This window comes from Scleropages formosus, chromosome 9 (genome assembly GCF_900964775.1).
Source record: "Scleropages formosus chromosome 9, fSclFor1.1, whole genome shotgun sequence".
Taxonomy (NCBI): Eukaryota; Metazoa; Chordata; class Actinopteri; order Osteoglossiformes; family Osteoglossidae; genus Scleropages; species Scleropages formosus.
Genome location: NC_041814.1, coordinates 3,736,648 through 3,753,244, shown reverse-complemented (window position 1 = coordinate 3,753,244; position 16,597 = coordinate 3,736,648). Strand labels below are relative to the sequence as shown.

General features: G+C 40.1%; 1 protein-coding gene across 3 annotated transcripts in view; it reads left to right on the top strand.

Annotated features, from left to right (window-relative positions):
- Positions 1 to 16,597, top strand: part of ap3d1 (adaptor related protein complex 3 subunit delta 1) — a 31,983-nt gene that overhangs the window by 2,455 nt on the left and 12,931 nt on the right. For all 3 annotated transcript variants that reach the window (XM_018728295.2, XM_018728296.2, XM_018728294.2), the window contains exons 2-14: positions 4,120 to 4,215; positions 6,170 to 6,250; positions 6,344 to 6,424; positions 6,504 to 6,611; positions 6,707 to 6,836; positions 7,832 to 7,971; positions 10,488 to 10,561; positions 11,036 to 11,085; positions 11,345 to 11,394; positions 12,010 to 12,058; positions 14,672 to 14,817; positions 15,007 to 15,155; positions 15,322 to 15,552. In XM_018728295.2, the coding sequence (XP_018583811.2) occupies positions 4,120 to 4,215; positions 6,170 to 6,250; positions 6,344 to 6,424; positions 6,504 to 6,611; positions 6,707 to 6,836; positions 7,832 to 7,971; positions 10,488 to 10,561; positions 11,036 to 11,085; positions 11,345 to 11,394; positions 12,010 to 12,058; positions 14,672 to 14,817; positions 15,007 to 15,155; positions 15,322 to 15,552 (1,385 nt within the window). The remainder of the gene's footprint in view (positions 1 to 4,119; positions 4,216 to 6,169; positions 6,251 to 6,343; positions 6,425 to 6,503; positions 6,612 to 6,706; positions 6,837 to 7,831; positions 7,972 to 10,487; positions 10,562 to 11,035; positions 11,086 to 11,344; positions 11,395 to 12,009; positions 12,059 to 14,671; positions 14,818 to 15,006; positions 15,156 to 15,321; positions 15,553 to 16,597) is intronic.

Below are 16,597 nucleotides of genomic sequence, written 5' to 3'. Positions count from 1 at the left end.
TTGAAATTTAAATCAAAATTATCCGGCTGTATAAATGAGTAAATAATTGTAAGTGACTTTGGAAAAAATGAGGAAATATAAATGTGAACCATTGTAGTGGTTTTTCATTGTCAGGGATCCTGTTGTGTGAGGGCTGAGTGTGTCGGAATAGTGCTAGACACTGATTCAAGGAGCTTCTTCCCCTTTGTCACGAGTCCCCGGTCAGTAGGTTTCCCATGTTCTCGTTTGTAAAGATTATTTTGCCGCCGCAGTTAAATGTACAGGTGAAGAGTGTTGTTTGCAGTCTGCTGCAGATACAGCACCCCTGGCCTTGTGGTCTATTGTGTTTTTTCCATATCGCTTTACATTTCCCAGTCTTTTGGTGTATTTAATTTTTTTTTAACTCCATAACCTTATTAAAGTCAGTTGTATGTTGTAATATGATTTTTCGTAAGTAGAATGTTTATGGAATTACTGCCATAACAGTTGAAACATCATTGGCATGTCACATGTGCTTATTTTTGTGCGGACCCTTGTTGGTTACGCAATGACTTAGTTACTCTACAACCAAAATTACAGCTTAAATGTTATATTTTTATTTTATTGTGGCTGTCGCATCTCATACCAGTGTATTTATATCTGAACTTTGGCCCAAACAGTATTAAGTCATAATTTTCATACACATGCTCAGCATTACTTCTTCATGAATTGACTGTAGCAGGCATAATTGCATGAAGTATGGAGAATATTTTCTTTGAAATACATTTTGCTCTTTTCCTTGCTATGAAAGTGATCAAAAAAATCCTGGATTAGTGGTATCTGGATGTTTTTGCTGGCACATGCCAGCCTTTTTACAGATGTAAAGAGCAACAGATTTCTACTGTAGGTGTGTTTGAACACACTCGCTGCAAGTTGATCCAATGAGAAGGTTCTGCAAGGAAGTTTGAATTAAACTGCAGAGCTACTCTGTGTTTATCCGTCAAGGGTCTTTACCCTCAATGGCTGTTTTGAACCCTCAGCCCTCTGGAACCTATGGAGGGAATTCAAGCCTTGATTAATGCTGTGCACTAATAATATGCACAGCATGAGTAAAAAGCTGTTAAAAATCTCACCAAACAGTTACAGTAATTGTAGTTTTTGCTCACTTAATGGCTGATGTCCTCCTGGAGCAAAATGGGAGGGTGACTTCTTTTAGAGGGCCAGGACTGGCAAAGATCTGTTTTTGTATTTTTGTACAGCCATTCCCAGACATACGTCCGAGTTCCGTTCTAACCGACTGTTCGGATCTCAAAATGGACGTAAGTCGGACGTATGTTAGCGTGGCATGTAGAAGTCGTATACCTGTACAACATTCTCTTATGCTACTCGTTTCCTGCTTTATTTTCAATGCCAAATCGAGCGTGTTCCTCGGCTTCTTGCCAGATCTATCAGCTGGCGATGGGTTTTTCCTCTCACTGGTCATCTTCTTTGGGGTTTAATACAGTAATGGTTTCATCCAGCACAAAAATTCATTAGATTTACTTGAATAATGCGCACTTACTGAATGGCAGCTGAGAGAGATGCTGTGATGTACACAATGCCAGGATATTGTCTGACGGTCACTATCGTATGCACGCAGCTCTTAGGGCTGGTGGACGTACAACCAAGTGTAATTTTTATACTTAAAGCTATTTTTTCCTTTATTGTTAAAAATGTATAGTTTTTTTTTTTGCTCGTATATACATATGGCTGTAAGTCGCATAGGTTGTGAGTAGGGGAGAGGCTGTATTGATGAGTTTTGAAAAATTGCATCAGCCTAAAATAAACATTAAAGATAGCCTTTTAGTTGTATTTAGTCAAGAAGTGTTTTTTTTACCGGTGTGTTTATTTCAAGATTTCCCGTGCCACTATTAGATGACTTCAACACTTTTTTTGTCAAAAGACAGCTAAAATTATACTTGGGGGGGGGGGGGAGGGATGTTAAAAGAAAAAAATAGTTCTCCCTGAAACTACTGAAGACCTGTCATAACAGCTTTGTTCTTGTCCCTTTTCCAGTTTTCTCACTTGCGTTATTGTATTGCGGAGTAAAGGTCCTTTGCTTGCCTGCTTCTGCAATTCAGAATCGTACTTTGAGAGTTCCTGTGTTTTAGAATAAATCCAGTCGCGACTCTATCTATACACAGATATTGCTGATGTCTGTACAAAACATCTGTACATATGATTCTGGCTTTTGTGTTAGGATTATGTTTATTGCATTGCCGACATCCATGGTTGTTCATTCCATTATAAAGAACACCTTGTGTGCTGTACCAGGGGAAGTGGAAAGAAGATGACAGATTTAAAAAAAATAAAAACATAGTCTTTTAGTTGCCGTCACATGTATATAGGTTACACATTTAACTGGATCTTCAGATCGTGCCCAAAGATTTCTGATTTATGAAATGATTATGGTTACCTGCGTTACTAGAGTCGCGTGCTCCCCATGTCTCTTGTGCGCCGTACCAGGACAGTCCCAATACAGGTAAACTGATCCCAGCGTTCCCAGAAAGGGTGTTTTCTTTTGACACGGTGGGCTGGCACACTGAAATATTAATACATCCTCAATGAGTGTATGCATTTATAGCCTCTGTGTGTTTTCTCCAGGGCCGTCCCTGTTTGTTCTGGCACGGTTTGTGTGTACTCAAGGATGGAAAGTCCACTCCTCTGCAGTTTCTCAGTCCACGTTTCGTGTGGGAGACTAATTAAGCAGCGTGCTGTGCGTCTCAGGTTTTGTCTGAAACATAAAGCTCGTTTTGTCGCGCACATCTTTGAGATGCAGTCCTGTTTGAAATGAATCAGGAAATTTAATTACGCCTCTGTGTTACAACTGATTCATCTGTCAGATTAGCATTATGCAGGGGATAAATAATTTTAAGAAATATTCAGAATAAATAGTTCTCATGATTTAACATTCTAATAAAATTTAACTTTTGGTTTTTCCCTTGGGGTAGAATAATAGTGCTCAATGCTTCATGGGTTTCCATTGCTGGGATTAGCTTTGTAACGATAGTACAGTTCTGCTTGAAAGTATGTGTACCCCTCGTGTCCAGGGCTGTGGAGTCGGTACGCTAAACCTCTGACTCCAGTAACCCAGTAATTGCTTCCGACCCCACAGCACTGCCCAAAAGTTGCATGTTATTTTGGGGGGTCGACTTATTCGGCGAATATAGGCCTAAACCTATATTACACCTCTAATTTTTGGAGGTCAACTTATACGCCAGTATATACAGTACATTTTTACCAACTCCGATTTCAGCAGCCCAATAATTGCTTCCGACTCCACAGCACTGCTTGCGTCCCTTTCTTTTACCACAAAATCGTTATTTATGACACCTAGTCTTTGTCATCTGACATAGTAGGTGTGTAATGACCAATTCCATGTGTTGTTTTAGAGGAAATGATGCGTTTAGTAGAAAAATAAGTGAACCCCAAGTTGCACTGGTTAAACCGAGTAGGTAAGGAGAATCAGGTGTGTAAATCATAATTATTTCTTAATTTTCTACATTTATTTTAAGATTTAGATTTATTTTAATACTTCTTACAAGAATAATGAGCATCCCTGTAGGTTTCGTGTACTTTCAAACACCGCTGTATATTTCACTTAGGTTTTGAAAACCTGAAAATCTTGTTGAATACGGATTTGATGTGGAAGCTGTCAGTGGTGGTCTGAATATTGTGCGCAGGCCTGTCTCATTATGTTTACGTACAGAGCAGTACTGCTCATCTGCACATTCAATCCCCCCCTCCTTCTTTTTTTTCCTACTCTTACTTCTTTCTGGTCTCATGACTGAAAGCACATGACCAACATGTCAGCATAGCGCAGTACTGTTTGTATCTATATACATGTGCTTGTGGGAGTTCTTTGTTTAACTCTGTGTTACCAATGTACAGTGTATGCGACTAGTAGAAATGAAGTCATGTCTTAATTTATTAAATGAAAAGAATACAGTAACAGAAGCTTTTTTCAACCATCCTTAATTTACACTTAAGATGTGGACATTACACCATTGCATAATAGAGAATACTGCAGTTATATTCTGCTGACCTCGAGCAAGTGCTCAGAATAAAAAGATCACAGTCTGACTTGTGCCATGTCTTCCTCTTTATTTCCTTTCCAAACAGGCAAAGTACATTTCCACCTGCATTGATGAGATCAAGCAGGAACTGAAGCAGGACAACATTGCGGTGAAGGCCAATGCGGTCTGCAAGCTCACCTATGTAAGGGCCGAACACCTCTCTGAATCTGCAAGAAATATGCTTGTCCTTTTCGGGAGGTTACGCTTTTGCTGGATTGCTGCAGTTCAAGCTTGTTTTCAACACATCTTTCCAACTGTTTCATGTATATAAATACATTCCACCTTGACACGCTTTAGGTGGGAGCAGTCCTTCCTTCAGAATGGGTTAGTTGTGTGGCATGGTGTACACACCGTCTTCTCAAAACAATCTTGCAAGAACCAAGAAGACAAAACCCTTAAATCCACTGTGCTTGAATTTCCAAAGTTACACACACAAAATAATTGAGAAAAATACTCCACAACCTCAAAATTCTAAAAAAAAAAAAAAAAAAAAAAAAAAGAAGCTCAAACAACTGCAGCACCATATATACCAGGCCTTTGAGTTGACACTATTCATGGGTGACGGGAATGGGTCATACAAACATTGTTCTCGGAGAGGAAAAAACCACCAACAAAAACAGCTGGTCGTGCAGAGGTCATTCAGTCATTTACATTAATTCATTCAGCAGGCACTTTTCTCCAAAGCGACATACAGTACATCTCACAGAATACTATAGTTATATTTATATAAATATATAGTTTTATTTATGAATCACTTGGTATTGCCACCAAATATGGAATAATTAGGTCTGGTATTTGTCATTATTGAAATTTCATTGTGTTGAGCCCTGCAAAAGTTAGCCTGCATATCTTCAGAAACAAACAAGGGAGAGATTTTACTTCCATTGAGAAGTTCAGGCAGGTGGGTTTTTTTTTCCCCATCAAACTGCAGATCCAAAACTCACTCTCCTCTCAACAGTCCTGTTCGTGCCACTATTTGGAATTTCTTTTTTTCATTTCGGGGTTCAGAAAAGCTTAAAAAGTTTACTTATTGGTTTCTCAGGCGGCGTTATGCATTTTGCAAAGGGCATATGGCCGCACTGATAGTAAGACGCCCGTGTGTTCGGTGTGTTGTGCTTGACCTTGCCACTGCCGCCACATCTGTTCCATGTTTTCATACAAACTGCTTAGTGTGTTCTTAAAACAAAAGCCAGTCAAGGCCTTCTTGCCTGCTATCCGTAGTTCTGTGGAAAATACAAAGTTAGAGATGGTTTATACGCTTTTCCTTGTGTGCCATATAACAGGCACTCAAGGAAAAGCATGTAAAGATGAATTCCATGTGGTGAATAATATACACACATTTTCTGAACCGCTTGTCCCATACGGGATTGCGGGGAGCCAGAGCCTAACCCGGTAACGCAGGGCGGAAGGCCGGAGGGGGAGGGGACACACCCAGGGCGGAACGCCAGTCTGCCGCAAGGCACCCCAAGCGGGACTCGAACCCCCAGACCCACCAGAGAACAGGACCTGGTCCAACCCACTGCGCCACCGCACCCCCCACGAGGCTATAATATAATAAAGAATAATTACACAAGTAGATCATAATAATCAATCCATCAATCAATCACAACCTCAATCATCAATCAGTAATCAATCATAATAATCAAAGTGAATAGCAATAATGAGTAAATAATAAAATTGTAAAAAAGCAAGTACATTCCAAGAAATAGAATGTGTAAAATTCTTTTGCTAGTGGTTACAGCTTGCAGTCTGTGTTGTGTGGGTTGTGTGAGTGGCAGCCTTTTTTAGGCAAGTTCTTAAGAGAGCCAGTTTGGCTTTATGAATGTTGTTAATTATATTTAATGAATGAAATGTTTAAAAAAAAAAAAAGCCCAGAACAAACAAAGTAGAAATTGGATACTTTGAAAACTGTGATTCCAAGTGAAATTCAGATTTTTATTTTTTTTTTTTTTTGGGGTCTATGTTTTATATTAAGATATTTGGTTTGAAATGCCATTGTGTTATAGCACCCTTTGTGTGTGGTTAACAGCCTGGGAACAGTGATGCCTAGTATTGATCACATGATGTAAACACTTGGTTTTCCTCCCCATTTGCAGCTTCAAATGCTTGGCTATGATGTCAGTTGGGCTGCATTCAACATTGTGGAAGTTATGTCCTCCTCCAAGTTCACATACAAGGTGAGAAATAGATTTTTGTATAATTCCAGAACATTGAAACCCTTTGACAATCCTTCATATCTTTGCCTTATATTACAATTTTTTCTCTTGCAGAGAATTGGTTACCTTGCAGCCTCACAGTGTTTCCATGAGGGTACTGACGTAATCATGCTGACCACCAATCAGATCCGCAAGGTTAGTGATGCCCCCCGTTGGCTGTTGTGTAGGACATGTTTGGATAAAATTGGCTTTAACATGTCTCACTTTTATTCAGGATCTCAGCAGTCCTAACCAGTATGACACAGGAGTGGCTCTCACCGGACTGTCCTGTTTCGTGACACCTGACCTTGCCCGTGATCTGGCTAACGACATTATGACCCTTGTAAGCACTCTACTTTTGGACACTGGTCACTGGATCACTTCCTGTCTCTGGCATTACTACCAGCTAACTAACTACTGCCTCTCTTTTTGTCTCAGATGTCACATACGAAGCCGTTCATCCGAAAGAAGGCTGTGCTGATCATGTATAAAGTATTTCTGAAATATCCTGAGTCCCTTCGACCAGCTTTTCCCCGCCTTAAGGAGAAGTTGGAGGACCCTGATCCTGGTAAGGGAAGCTGGGGAGGATTAGGAATGGGGAATGTACACCGTTTGAATACACTGGTTCCGTGTGTTACGAACATTTGAGTTACAAGATGCAACTGTTTATTTTTAATTCCACCTTCTTCTCGGTTCTGCTTTCTAAAATTGAAAAGGGGAAATGAGTTCAATTTAGCTTTTTTTAATTTTAAGCATTTTAAGGTTTTATTGATTGTCTAGACTGTAACAAAGTAGAAAAATTTACAAATCTGGCAAACATCGTGCATGTATGTAGTATAAATCTGTGCATGGCACTGAATCCAAAGTTGGAGGTGGTGAATTTTTGTTTTCAGTAATTTTACACAAATTTGAATGTAGTTTGCCATTACTGAAAGCAAGAAAATAAGTGTTACACTGAGAGGTTGTCATGTCCCATTTAGAGTGTACCCTCCCTCACACCCTATGCTTCCAGGATGTACTCAGCACAGTTGTGACCCTGATTCGGACCATCTGTTATTCATAACTGATCTATGGAAGCGTTAGGGTATTTATTTTTGTTTTGTGTGAGGATCTTACAGAATCTAAACTGTTAATATGTCAAGAGATTTATGCGTTATTCAGGCTTTATTGATTGTGACTTTGGAGTTATGAGGAAATAGATTTATGAACAGACTCCCAGTTCCCATTGTGCTCGTAAGTTGAAAGCTCAGTGTTTGTAAATGAAAGCTTAGGACCTTATCAGACATTCTGGTGGAAGAACAAACCTTCTGAATGTTAAACTGAGTTTTTTTTTCAGTTTCTGGAGGTGAGTTACTGCACCCCTGTTTGCATAGGAGGTTACTGGATGTGAGGGTAGAAACAGGTCTTAAAGCAGCACTGTATGAGAAGTGAGACCACAGTGGGTTTGCAGGTTGAGAACTCAGTTGACCCCTCTAAAATGAGTCAAAAATGGTTTGTGGTAGCAGTCTGTTCTTAAGTACTCTCAACACCAAAGTGTGAAATGCCAGTCGTCCTGTGTCCCAGGTGTACAGTCAGCAGCGGTGAATGTCATATGTGAACTGGCCAGAAGAAACCCCAAAAACTACCTTTCCCTGGCTCCGCTCTTCTTCAAGCTCATGACCTCTTCCACCAACAACTGGGTCCTCATTAAGATCATCAAGCTGGTGAGTATGCAAGAGGTACACTGGTACTTGGCAGTGTATCTATGTACTTTCCCCTCTTCCTGTTTCTTTCACTTACACACTTAGCCACTCGCTTGGTTACTGTAAGAGACGAGGCAGGAGACAAGAGGTGCAGTGCCCATTTGTGAAGGGTTTTATTTGCCCTTAGTGCGGGGAGAAGGAAGGGGATGGAAAAGGGAGGCCAGGGAACAGGTAGGATGGGGCTTCGTGCGGGTCAGGGGGCTGGGAGCCTCGGGTCGGTCCAGACGCCGGTGTCTTCTCCGGGTTCGGGTTTGTCTCTGTCTCTCTGGATTCGCTCTCCTCCTCCGTCTCTTCCCTGTACTGCCGGGCACCAGGGAAGAAATAAGGAAGGTAATCAGCCCCAGCTGTGGCTGCTTTGCCCCTGGGCCGCCTCGGCGTGCTACAGTGACATATTCATTACACATGCTAGCCGAGTTACCGGTGCCTTATTTTTTTTCCATCACCTTTTGGCCAAGCTGTGCTATATTGTACCTACCATAGTTGGGGGCACTGCCCTGTTGGCATTTTTTTTGCTGTTTTGAGAAGGTTTATTGTCACCTACAAGTACAGATGGTCCTCGATTTACGATGGGGTTACGTTCCATGAAACCCCATCGTAAATCGAAAACTCATTTAATAGACCTAACCTACCGAACGTCATAGCCTAGCATACGTGCGTGGCCATTACGGGCTTGCCGCCTTCATGCTGGGCAATTATCTCGAGTTTCTCCTAAAGAGTAATTGCCCTCTTCTCACCAGTAGAAGGAGACACAGGTGGGCATTTCTGTGACATTATGAATGCCCAAAACGCAACGTAGATACGGGGGTGGGGGTATCTTTCTACTGAATGTCTATCGCCAGCTTACCATTGTAAAGTCGAACCATTGTAAATCAGGGACCACCTGTTATCAGATGTTGGAATGACTAGAAATTCCAGTGCATGGTGGTGGTATTTTTTAAAAAAGGATTTTTTTTTTTTAAATACTTTCAGGAATTTAAATATATATGAATATTTAGTTGCTTAATTTAAATAGTGTTTTTTTCTTCAAGTGTACAGCAAAATGTATAACAATTTTTTTTGGAAATGCAGTATTGTTCTCTTTGCACCAACCACCTCCCTCTCTCAATAAAATAACTGCAAAATTTTCTCCTTAGGAGTATGATATAGTGCAAAAATTTTCTAATCACTTAGGCTGGTAGTCATATTTAAATTCAGTCTCTTTTTCTATATCAGTATCATCATTGCAGTGTAGTGTCTGTCACATATTACTCCTGAATTAACCAGTTTAGAATGTTGTTTCTCTAGTCAGAAATACGGTGAATTAAGTTTGCAAGAAACAAGATAAATGCCCTGACTTTAGTTAGCCATGGACAGTTCTGTGTCAGCCTGAATGGACCACAACCACACATGACTAGATGAGCCCAACAAGATATCACAATCAGTACTGAACATTTTTGTTTTTGATTTGTTTGCTCTTCTGCTTATGGTTGGCTGGTTATTAATCAAAACTCCCTTCTGTTGATGTGATTGTTCATTCTCTTCCAATGTCACTTTTTCATTTTCTTCCAGCACTCTTAAGGTGTTTGTAAATAGTATTAATATTTTGTTTACATGTATTTATTTAGTAGGTGCTTTTCTCCAAAGTGACTTCCAGTGAACTCTGTGTAGTGTTATCAGCCCACACACCTTATACACCAAGGTCACTTACACTGCTAGATACACTACTTACAATGGGTTACTCATCCATGCATCGGTAGAACACACACACTCTCTCCGACACTCACACACACACACACACACACACACACACACCATGCGTGAACCTGAACAGAATGTCTTTGTACTGTGGGAGGAAACCAGAGCACCCAGAGGAATTCCATGCAGACATGGGGAGAACATGCAAACTCCACACAGCCTGAGCGGGGATTGAACCCATGTCCTCTCGCACCACCCAGGTGCTGTGAGACAGCAGCGCTACTCGCTGTGCCACTGTGCCTCCGTGCCGCCCATGCTCGTTTATTATGTTGGGAGGGATACGGCTTTTTCAGAACCTGTGCTTTGTTATGTGTCAGCAAAAATATTCCTCATTGTTTTCCATTTTGGGTAGCGAATGTTCTGCTGACCGGTGTATTTTCCTGGGGGGAAATGCAGGCGGTATAACAATATATAAAAATGCCAATTACCAGTTGTCATATCTTCATGACCAGACATTCAGTAAAGTGTGTTGCCACATAGACAAGACAAAAAATTGGTTATTACAGTAAAAACTGGCATTCTTCAAGGTGGCAGACTTCACAATATGTGCCAGCACCATTTTTAGAGGTCTGATGCGATGAAATAGCAAAAAAGTGTAAATGGAAAACTGTATCTGGTGTCCTTTTTACAGCAGCAGTGCGAACAAGGCGGTTCTAGCAAGAAACCAGTTGTAAGGCCATGTTTTATTTCCGAAAACATGTCACTGTGGTATCTCTTGTTAATCATTAGTCTTTGTTTCTCAGTTTGGTGCCCTGACACCCCTGGAGCCTCGTCTAGGGAAGAAGCTCATTGAGCCCCTGACAAACCTCATCCACAGGTAAGATTTCAAGAGACTTAATTCATTGAGATTTTTTTTTTTCCTCCCTCCCCAAAACAAATTGATAGCACTGTATAAAAGTAATTATGACAGGCTTGATCGAGCCATTCATAGATGATTCATCTCACACTTCTCCCATTCAGATTAGCCATGAAAGGCAACTAAAAGGGGCTCTGATAGGCACCATGAGTATGGGCTTTGCTCATCATTGTTGTTCTCCATCATCTGTTCTTTGCTTAAAATATCCCTCATGTCAGACTTACACTGGTAAAAATGGCTGTTCCTCCAAATGAACACATGGTTATATCTTTTGAGGGCTCAGACACCGAAGTGAATGTTGTGCAGTATTTTTGTTTGCTTTTAGCAGTCCAGTTCTTAGCGGCACCTATTGTTTTTGTTTCAAAAGCTTTTTTTTAAATTGTGAATTTTCCTTCTTTCCACCCCTTTCAATATGTTAATTTGTTCTTTTCACAGTACCTCAGCCATGTCTTTGCTGTATGAATGTGTCAACACTGTGATTGCAGGTCAGTGTTTTCTCTGTTTGGAAGAAACTTTGTTCTTAGTTAAAAAGTGAAGTTTATGATCATATAAAATGTTTTGCAAGGTCCAATGTTTTGATTTTCAGTTTTTAATATAAATGTAGGAAAATATTTGTTTAGCCCTTCATTGGTTAGATATGTATAAGTACCTTTGTGTGCTAGTTTGTTCTATTGGCACAGCTCTTCAACATATTGTCTGCAACATTCCTCTGTATTTTAAGGTTTCTTTCCTCTGTCATTGCAGTGTTGATATCACTCTCCTCTGGGATGCCTAATCACAGTGCAAGTATCCAGGTATCCACCCCTTCTGTGTATTCCTCTGCTTTTTAACTCTTGCTTCCAAGGTAAAAAAAAAAACACTCTCCATTGCAGCTGACTGGTTCTTTGTGGGTTTTTCAGTCATTCTTATGTGGATAAGAGGCTTCTTTCTTTTGCATGTTTTACATTTATTCCTTTAGCTGACACTTTTCTCCAAAATGACTTAGTGTAAGCTACTTACAATTATTTACCCATTTATACTGCTGAGTAATTTTACTGGAGCAATTTATGGTAAGTACCTTGTTCAAGAGTACTACAGCAGGAGGTGGGATTCAGACCTGCAACCTTTGGGTTCAAAGGCAGTAGGTGTGACCACTACACTACCAGTTCCCATGGGTCTAACAGTTTACCTCTGGTCATTCCTCAGGTTCTATAGCTAACAATTAGCCTGTAATAATTCTTCTGGAAATAAATCTGTACTCAGAATATAAAATGATTTTGATAATTTTGATCATTTTTGTGGAGTGTTACTTTGAAATAACTAACTGTACTTAGTTGAAATGTAAGAAATGATGCCTGGAGCTAGTGCGGAAGGTTGTGTGCGCACATGTGGGCATAGTAATGAAGTTTCCTACTGTGTCTCGCCCTCAGCTTTGTGTGCAGAAGCTGCGAATCCTGATTGAAGACTCGGACCAGAACTGTGAGCCCTCCGTCAATGCATGCAGTGTGTCATTCTCTCATTGTCTGCATTTTTTTCCCCTCCCAAGTAGTGCACATTTAGTCCTCTAGAGTAAACTTGCATGGACTGACAACTCTGGATAACTCGAACAGTGACATTGGCAACAAGAGCATTATTTCAGTCATCTAATATTTGACTGAGAACAAACCTGCAAGGACTTCATCTGCAAGGACTGGTTGTCCCTTTTGCTCGTTAAGCCACTAGTTAAGCAGTTTTCATTTCTGAAAATTAATATGTTGTGAGATTCCGTGTGACTGTCACACTTATGTGGTACGATTATAGATGGTGGCATAGTGGTTAGAGCTGCTGCCTATAGATCCAAAAGTTGTGGTTTCAGCTCCCACCTCCAGCTGTAGTATGCTTGAGCAAGGTACTTACCCTAAAATTGCTCCAGTAAAAAATTAGCCAGCTGTATAAATAACTAAATAATTGTAAGTTGCTTTGGAGAAAAGTTTCAGCTAAATCCATAAATGTAAATGATTGACAGTAGATTAGTGTTCAAAACCAGTTTTTCTCAGAAAATGAGTGTGTAGGTATTTGCAGACTGAGGATACAGCAGGTACAGCCGGTGTATCATGGCTTATGAGCTGCTTGGTGGGATGTGGTCTGAGTCCAGCTCAGAAAGTGCGAAGTTGGCATGTTTCTCCCTGTGTTTGCACCCCTCCAGGCATGCACAGCAGAAGGCAGTGGCAAACCACTTCCTGTTTCTCCCTTACTTTCAAAACTACATGAGTAGCTTTTGTGTTTAATAGGGTTAATAATAATTGTATTATTCAGTAATGGCTAAAAGGAGATGCACTGCAGGGGGGAAATTGCTGGATGCCCATGTGATTACTTAATGCATTAAAAAAAAAATGTGCATTGCTGGTTTTCTCAGTAGTGTTATGGTTGTTCTGTCTTCGGTTTAATCTGAGTACTTTTTCTCAGTTTGGAAAATCAGTTTTCCCTAACTGAACTAATGTTGCAGTTTCTAATAGCTAATACGTAGGATTTTAGTTGTTAAAAGATCTATAAACTTGTGGACTTCTACTCTGGGACTGCGAGGGAAGAGCTGTGCCCTGAAACAGAAGTTCTCAGTCCTGTTCCTGGAAGCCTCCGGCATTTACATGTGTTTGCTGAAACCGGGTTTATAATTAAGAAGCTTTTATTGACCGGTTTATTGAATAAATAGCACTATTCAAATCATACTAAATTAAATGTATTATTTGATCGCTCACTTAAATTTGATTATTTATGGAACATCAGTGATGAGTCACCTGTATTGAAAAGTGAATGTATTCTTTTGTCGGAAGTAGCAGAATAGATGTACAAATGCTCATTTGCGTGAATACTTACTGCATTTTTTAGGTTTTCATCATTTAAATCATTTACACTAGCTCTGAATTTCAATGAAGTGCTGATTCATTTATCTTTTTCATAAAATGAACATTTAATTAGCACAAAAGCACCTGCAACAGGTTTGTAATTTTTAACAGCTATTTCTGGAAACAAATTCCAGTTCATACGTTTGAAATATTTATTAGTCCGTAAGTAATGCATTCGAATCGATTTGATTTATGTGGTTTATTCAGTGGACATCAAGACAAAACTAGGTGAGAGCAGAATTGAGAACGGCTCTTCTGTGGGCATTACTCTTATAAGAGCTCTGTCTCCTTTTGGGACATGTGTGATCATTGTTCATGTTGTATTTTTGGCCCTGAGTAGTTGGTGGAATCAACAGCAGTGGGACAGTTAGTGCTGTTTGCAGATGATCATCTGTTATGAAAGGGTAACATGTTAGTGTCCCTTAGGCTGCTATCACTGTAAGAAGTTAACAGAATTTTTGAAGTATAAATACAAAATGACTTTTCTTAAATTCGAATTATCTGGGTTGTATGTGTTTTGTCGGTAGATTAGATGGTAGTGTGAGCTTGGATGTTTTGTGTTGTTTTACTTAAAATGTACCCTAAACTACATTAACGAAAAGCCATGACCCACCTTTCTTTTATGATGTAATTTAATGTTTACTCATTTTTTGTGGGGAATCGATGGCATCAACAACAATTTTCTTGTTTAACATCTTACTTCTCAGTAGCATTGATTAATATAAATTGCTAAATGGGGAAAAAAACAGGAAAGCAAAACTTCAAGCTGTGTTTTTGTGCTTTGTACTTATTTTAGCGGTGTTGTCTTTCAGTCCCCCCCCCCCCCCCATTTCTAACATCAGTGGAAAACAAATACTCTAACATGTAGCTTTTACCCAGAAAAGTTGTTGTTGAATGCACACTTAATCAGTAAAATTAGATGTTGTATAGGTTAAAATTCCATCTTTTGTGGTGTACACAAAAGAATTTCTACTATGTACAATCTATTAGATCTAGAAGCAGTGTGGATTGATGCAGAGGTAATGGATTAGTATAGAAAGGTAACTAGAGGTGCTTAGAAGTGTGTAATAACTTTTATATACAGTTTAGCATATGTGCACCATAAAACTAATATTTTCATATATTTACACCATAGAACTAAGGTAGCCTTTGGTTGAGATACGTTTGTATTTTGCAGAGGTCAGCACGTTATTTTCTGCTTGTGTTTTAGTGAAGTACTTGGGTCTCTTGGCCATGTCGAAGATCCTGAAGACTCATCCGAAATCGGTGCAGTCCCACAAGGACCTCATCTTGCAGTGTCTCGATGACAAAGACGAATCTATTCGACTTAGGGCTCTGGATCTTCTGTATGGCATGGTAGGGTTACACCAGGATGAACAGTAATTTAAACAGCACTGATCACCTACTGTATAGCAATGCCAGTGTCACTCCTTAAAATGAAAGCAAACACCTTTGCATCGCACAATGTAACATGCTTTCTGTCACATGCTTGACTTTTGTATCACTGGCTCTCCTTTATGTGTACTTCTTCATTTCTGTCTGTAGGTTTCTAAAAAGAACCTGATGGAGATAGTGAAAAAACTAATGGTGCATGTGGACAAGGCCGAAGGAACCACTTACCGTGACGAGCTACTCACCAAGATCATTGACATCTGTAGCCAGAGCAACTACCAGTACATCACAAACTTTGAGTGGTGAGTACAGATTGATACACACTAATCCCATTTTGGCTAACAACGTCTTCTGCACCGAAAAGATTTTGTAGAAATCATCAGCAAGGAGATGGAAATGCCTGTCAGGTCAGGCATCATGGTGGATCTTAGACCAGGCCTGACTCACGATGCTATGACCGGTCCTCAGGTATATCAGCATCCTGGTAGAGCTGACCCGGCTTGAAGGCACACGGCATGGTCACCTGATTGCCTCCCAGATGCTCGATGTGGCGATTCGTGTGAAGGCCATCCGGGGATTTGCCGTGCTGCAGATGGCTACGCTGCTCGACAACGCCCACATGCTCACTGGCAACACCCAGCGCAATGGCATCTGCGAAGTCCTGTATGCTGCAGCCTGGATTTGTGGCGAGTTCTCTGAGTACGTTAACATTTTTCAAACGTGACCTCTCACACGCTGACTTGACCCTCAGTCATAGTCTGCCCTTGAGTAACTCTTCCAGCTAGGGGAGACTTGTCTTTTTGATAGAAAGAGACCAGAATTGGCAGAAACCAAGCTGCTGAGCCATGTAATACTTAAGAGTTTTAAAATAAGGGAAAAGAAGCCAGCCTTTACATCTCCCATTAGTTGGTTCTAAAAGTTAAAGTTCAGTTCGTTTGAGCATGGCCTTACCCAGGTCACCAGATATTGGAACTTTCTAGTGCTTTTCAGTATTACTTAAGTATTTTTTTCTAGAATTTAAAACAAGGTAAAAACTTAGCAAAGCAGATACAAATAGTTTAAAAACACTATTTTAGGATTTTCAGGTGTTTACTTGCATAAAATTTTCACTCACTCACTCGTGTTCCATAACTGCTTTTCGTGATCAGTGTTGTTGTGGTCTGGAGCTTATCCTGGAATCAGTGGATTCAAAAGGGGGGGATACACTGAATAAGTGAGTCCATCACTACACACAATCGCCCATTCACACACTAAGGGCAACAGAATGGCTTGTTCCCCTGGAACTGCATATCTTTGGAATGTGGGAGGAAACCTGAGCATCCGGAGGTGTATTCAAACCTACAACCAAAACAGCCCAGGTGCTGCGAGGTAGCAGCGCTGTCTGCTATGGCAACATGCCACCCGTAAAACTTTTAACAACAAATGTTTTACTATCAACACAGATTCAGGAACTGTGTTCTAAATGCTGCACCATTTTATCATGTTATGCTATGTGTTTTTTTTTTTTTTTTTTTTTTAAACATTTTATTTCCTTAAAACACGGTCTTTAAGATGTCAGTCACATATATGACCAGACCACCTATTAGTCCAATTACGTGAGAATGAACTGTGGCAGTAAAGAGGGGAAAAAAAATTAAATTTCTTGTAGTTTCTCTCTTAGTTCTAATTTTACTCAGAGTTTCCATTCTGTTCTGGTAAAGTACTTCTACAGGAGGTTTGGCAAGGGTGTGAGGAATGTGCTGTT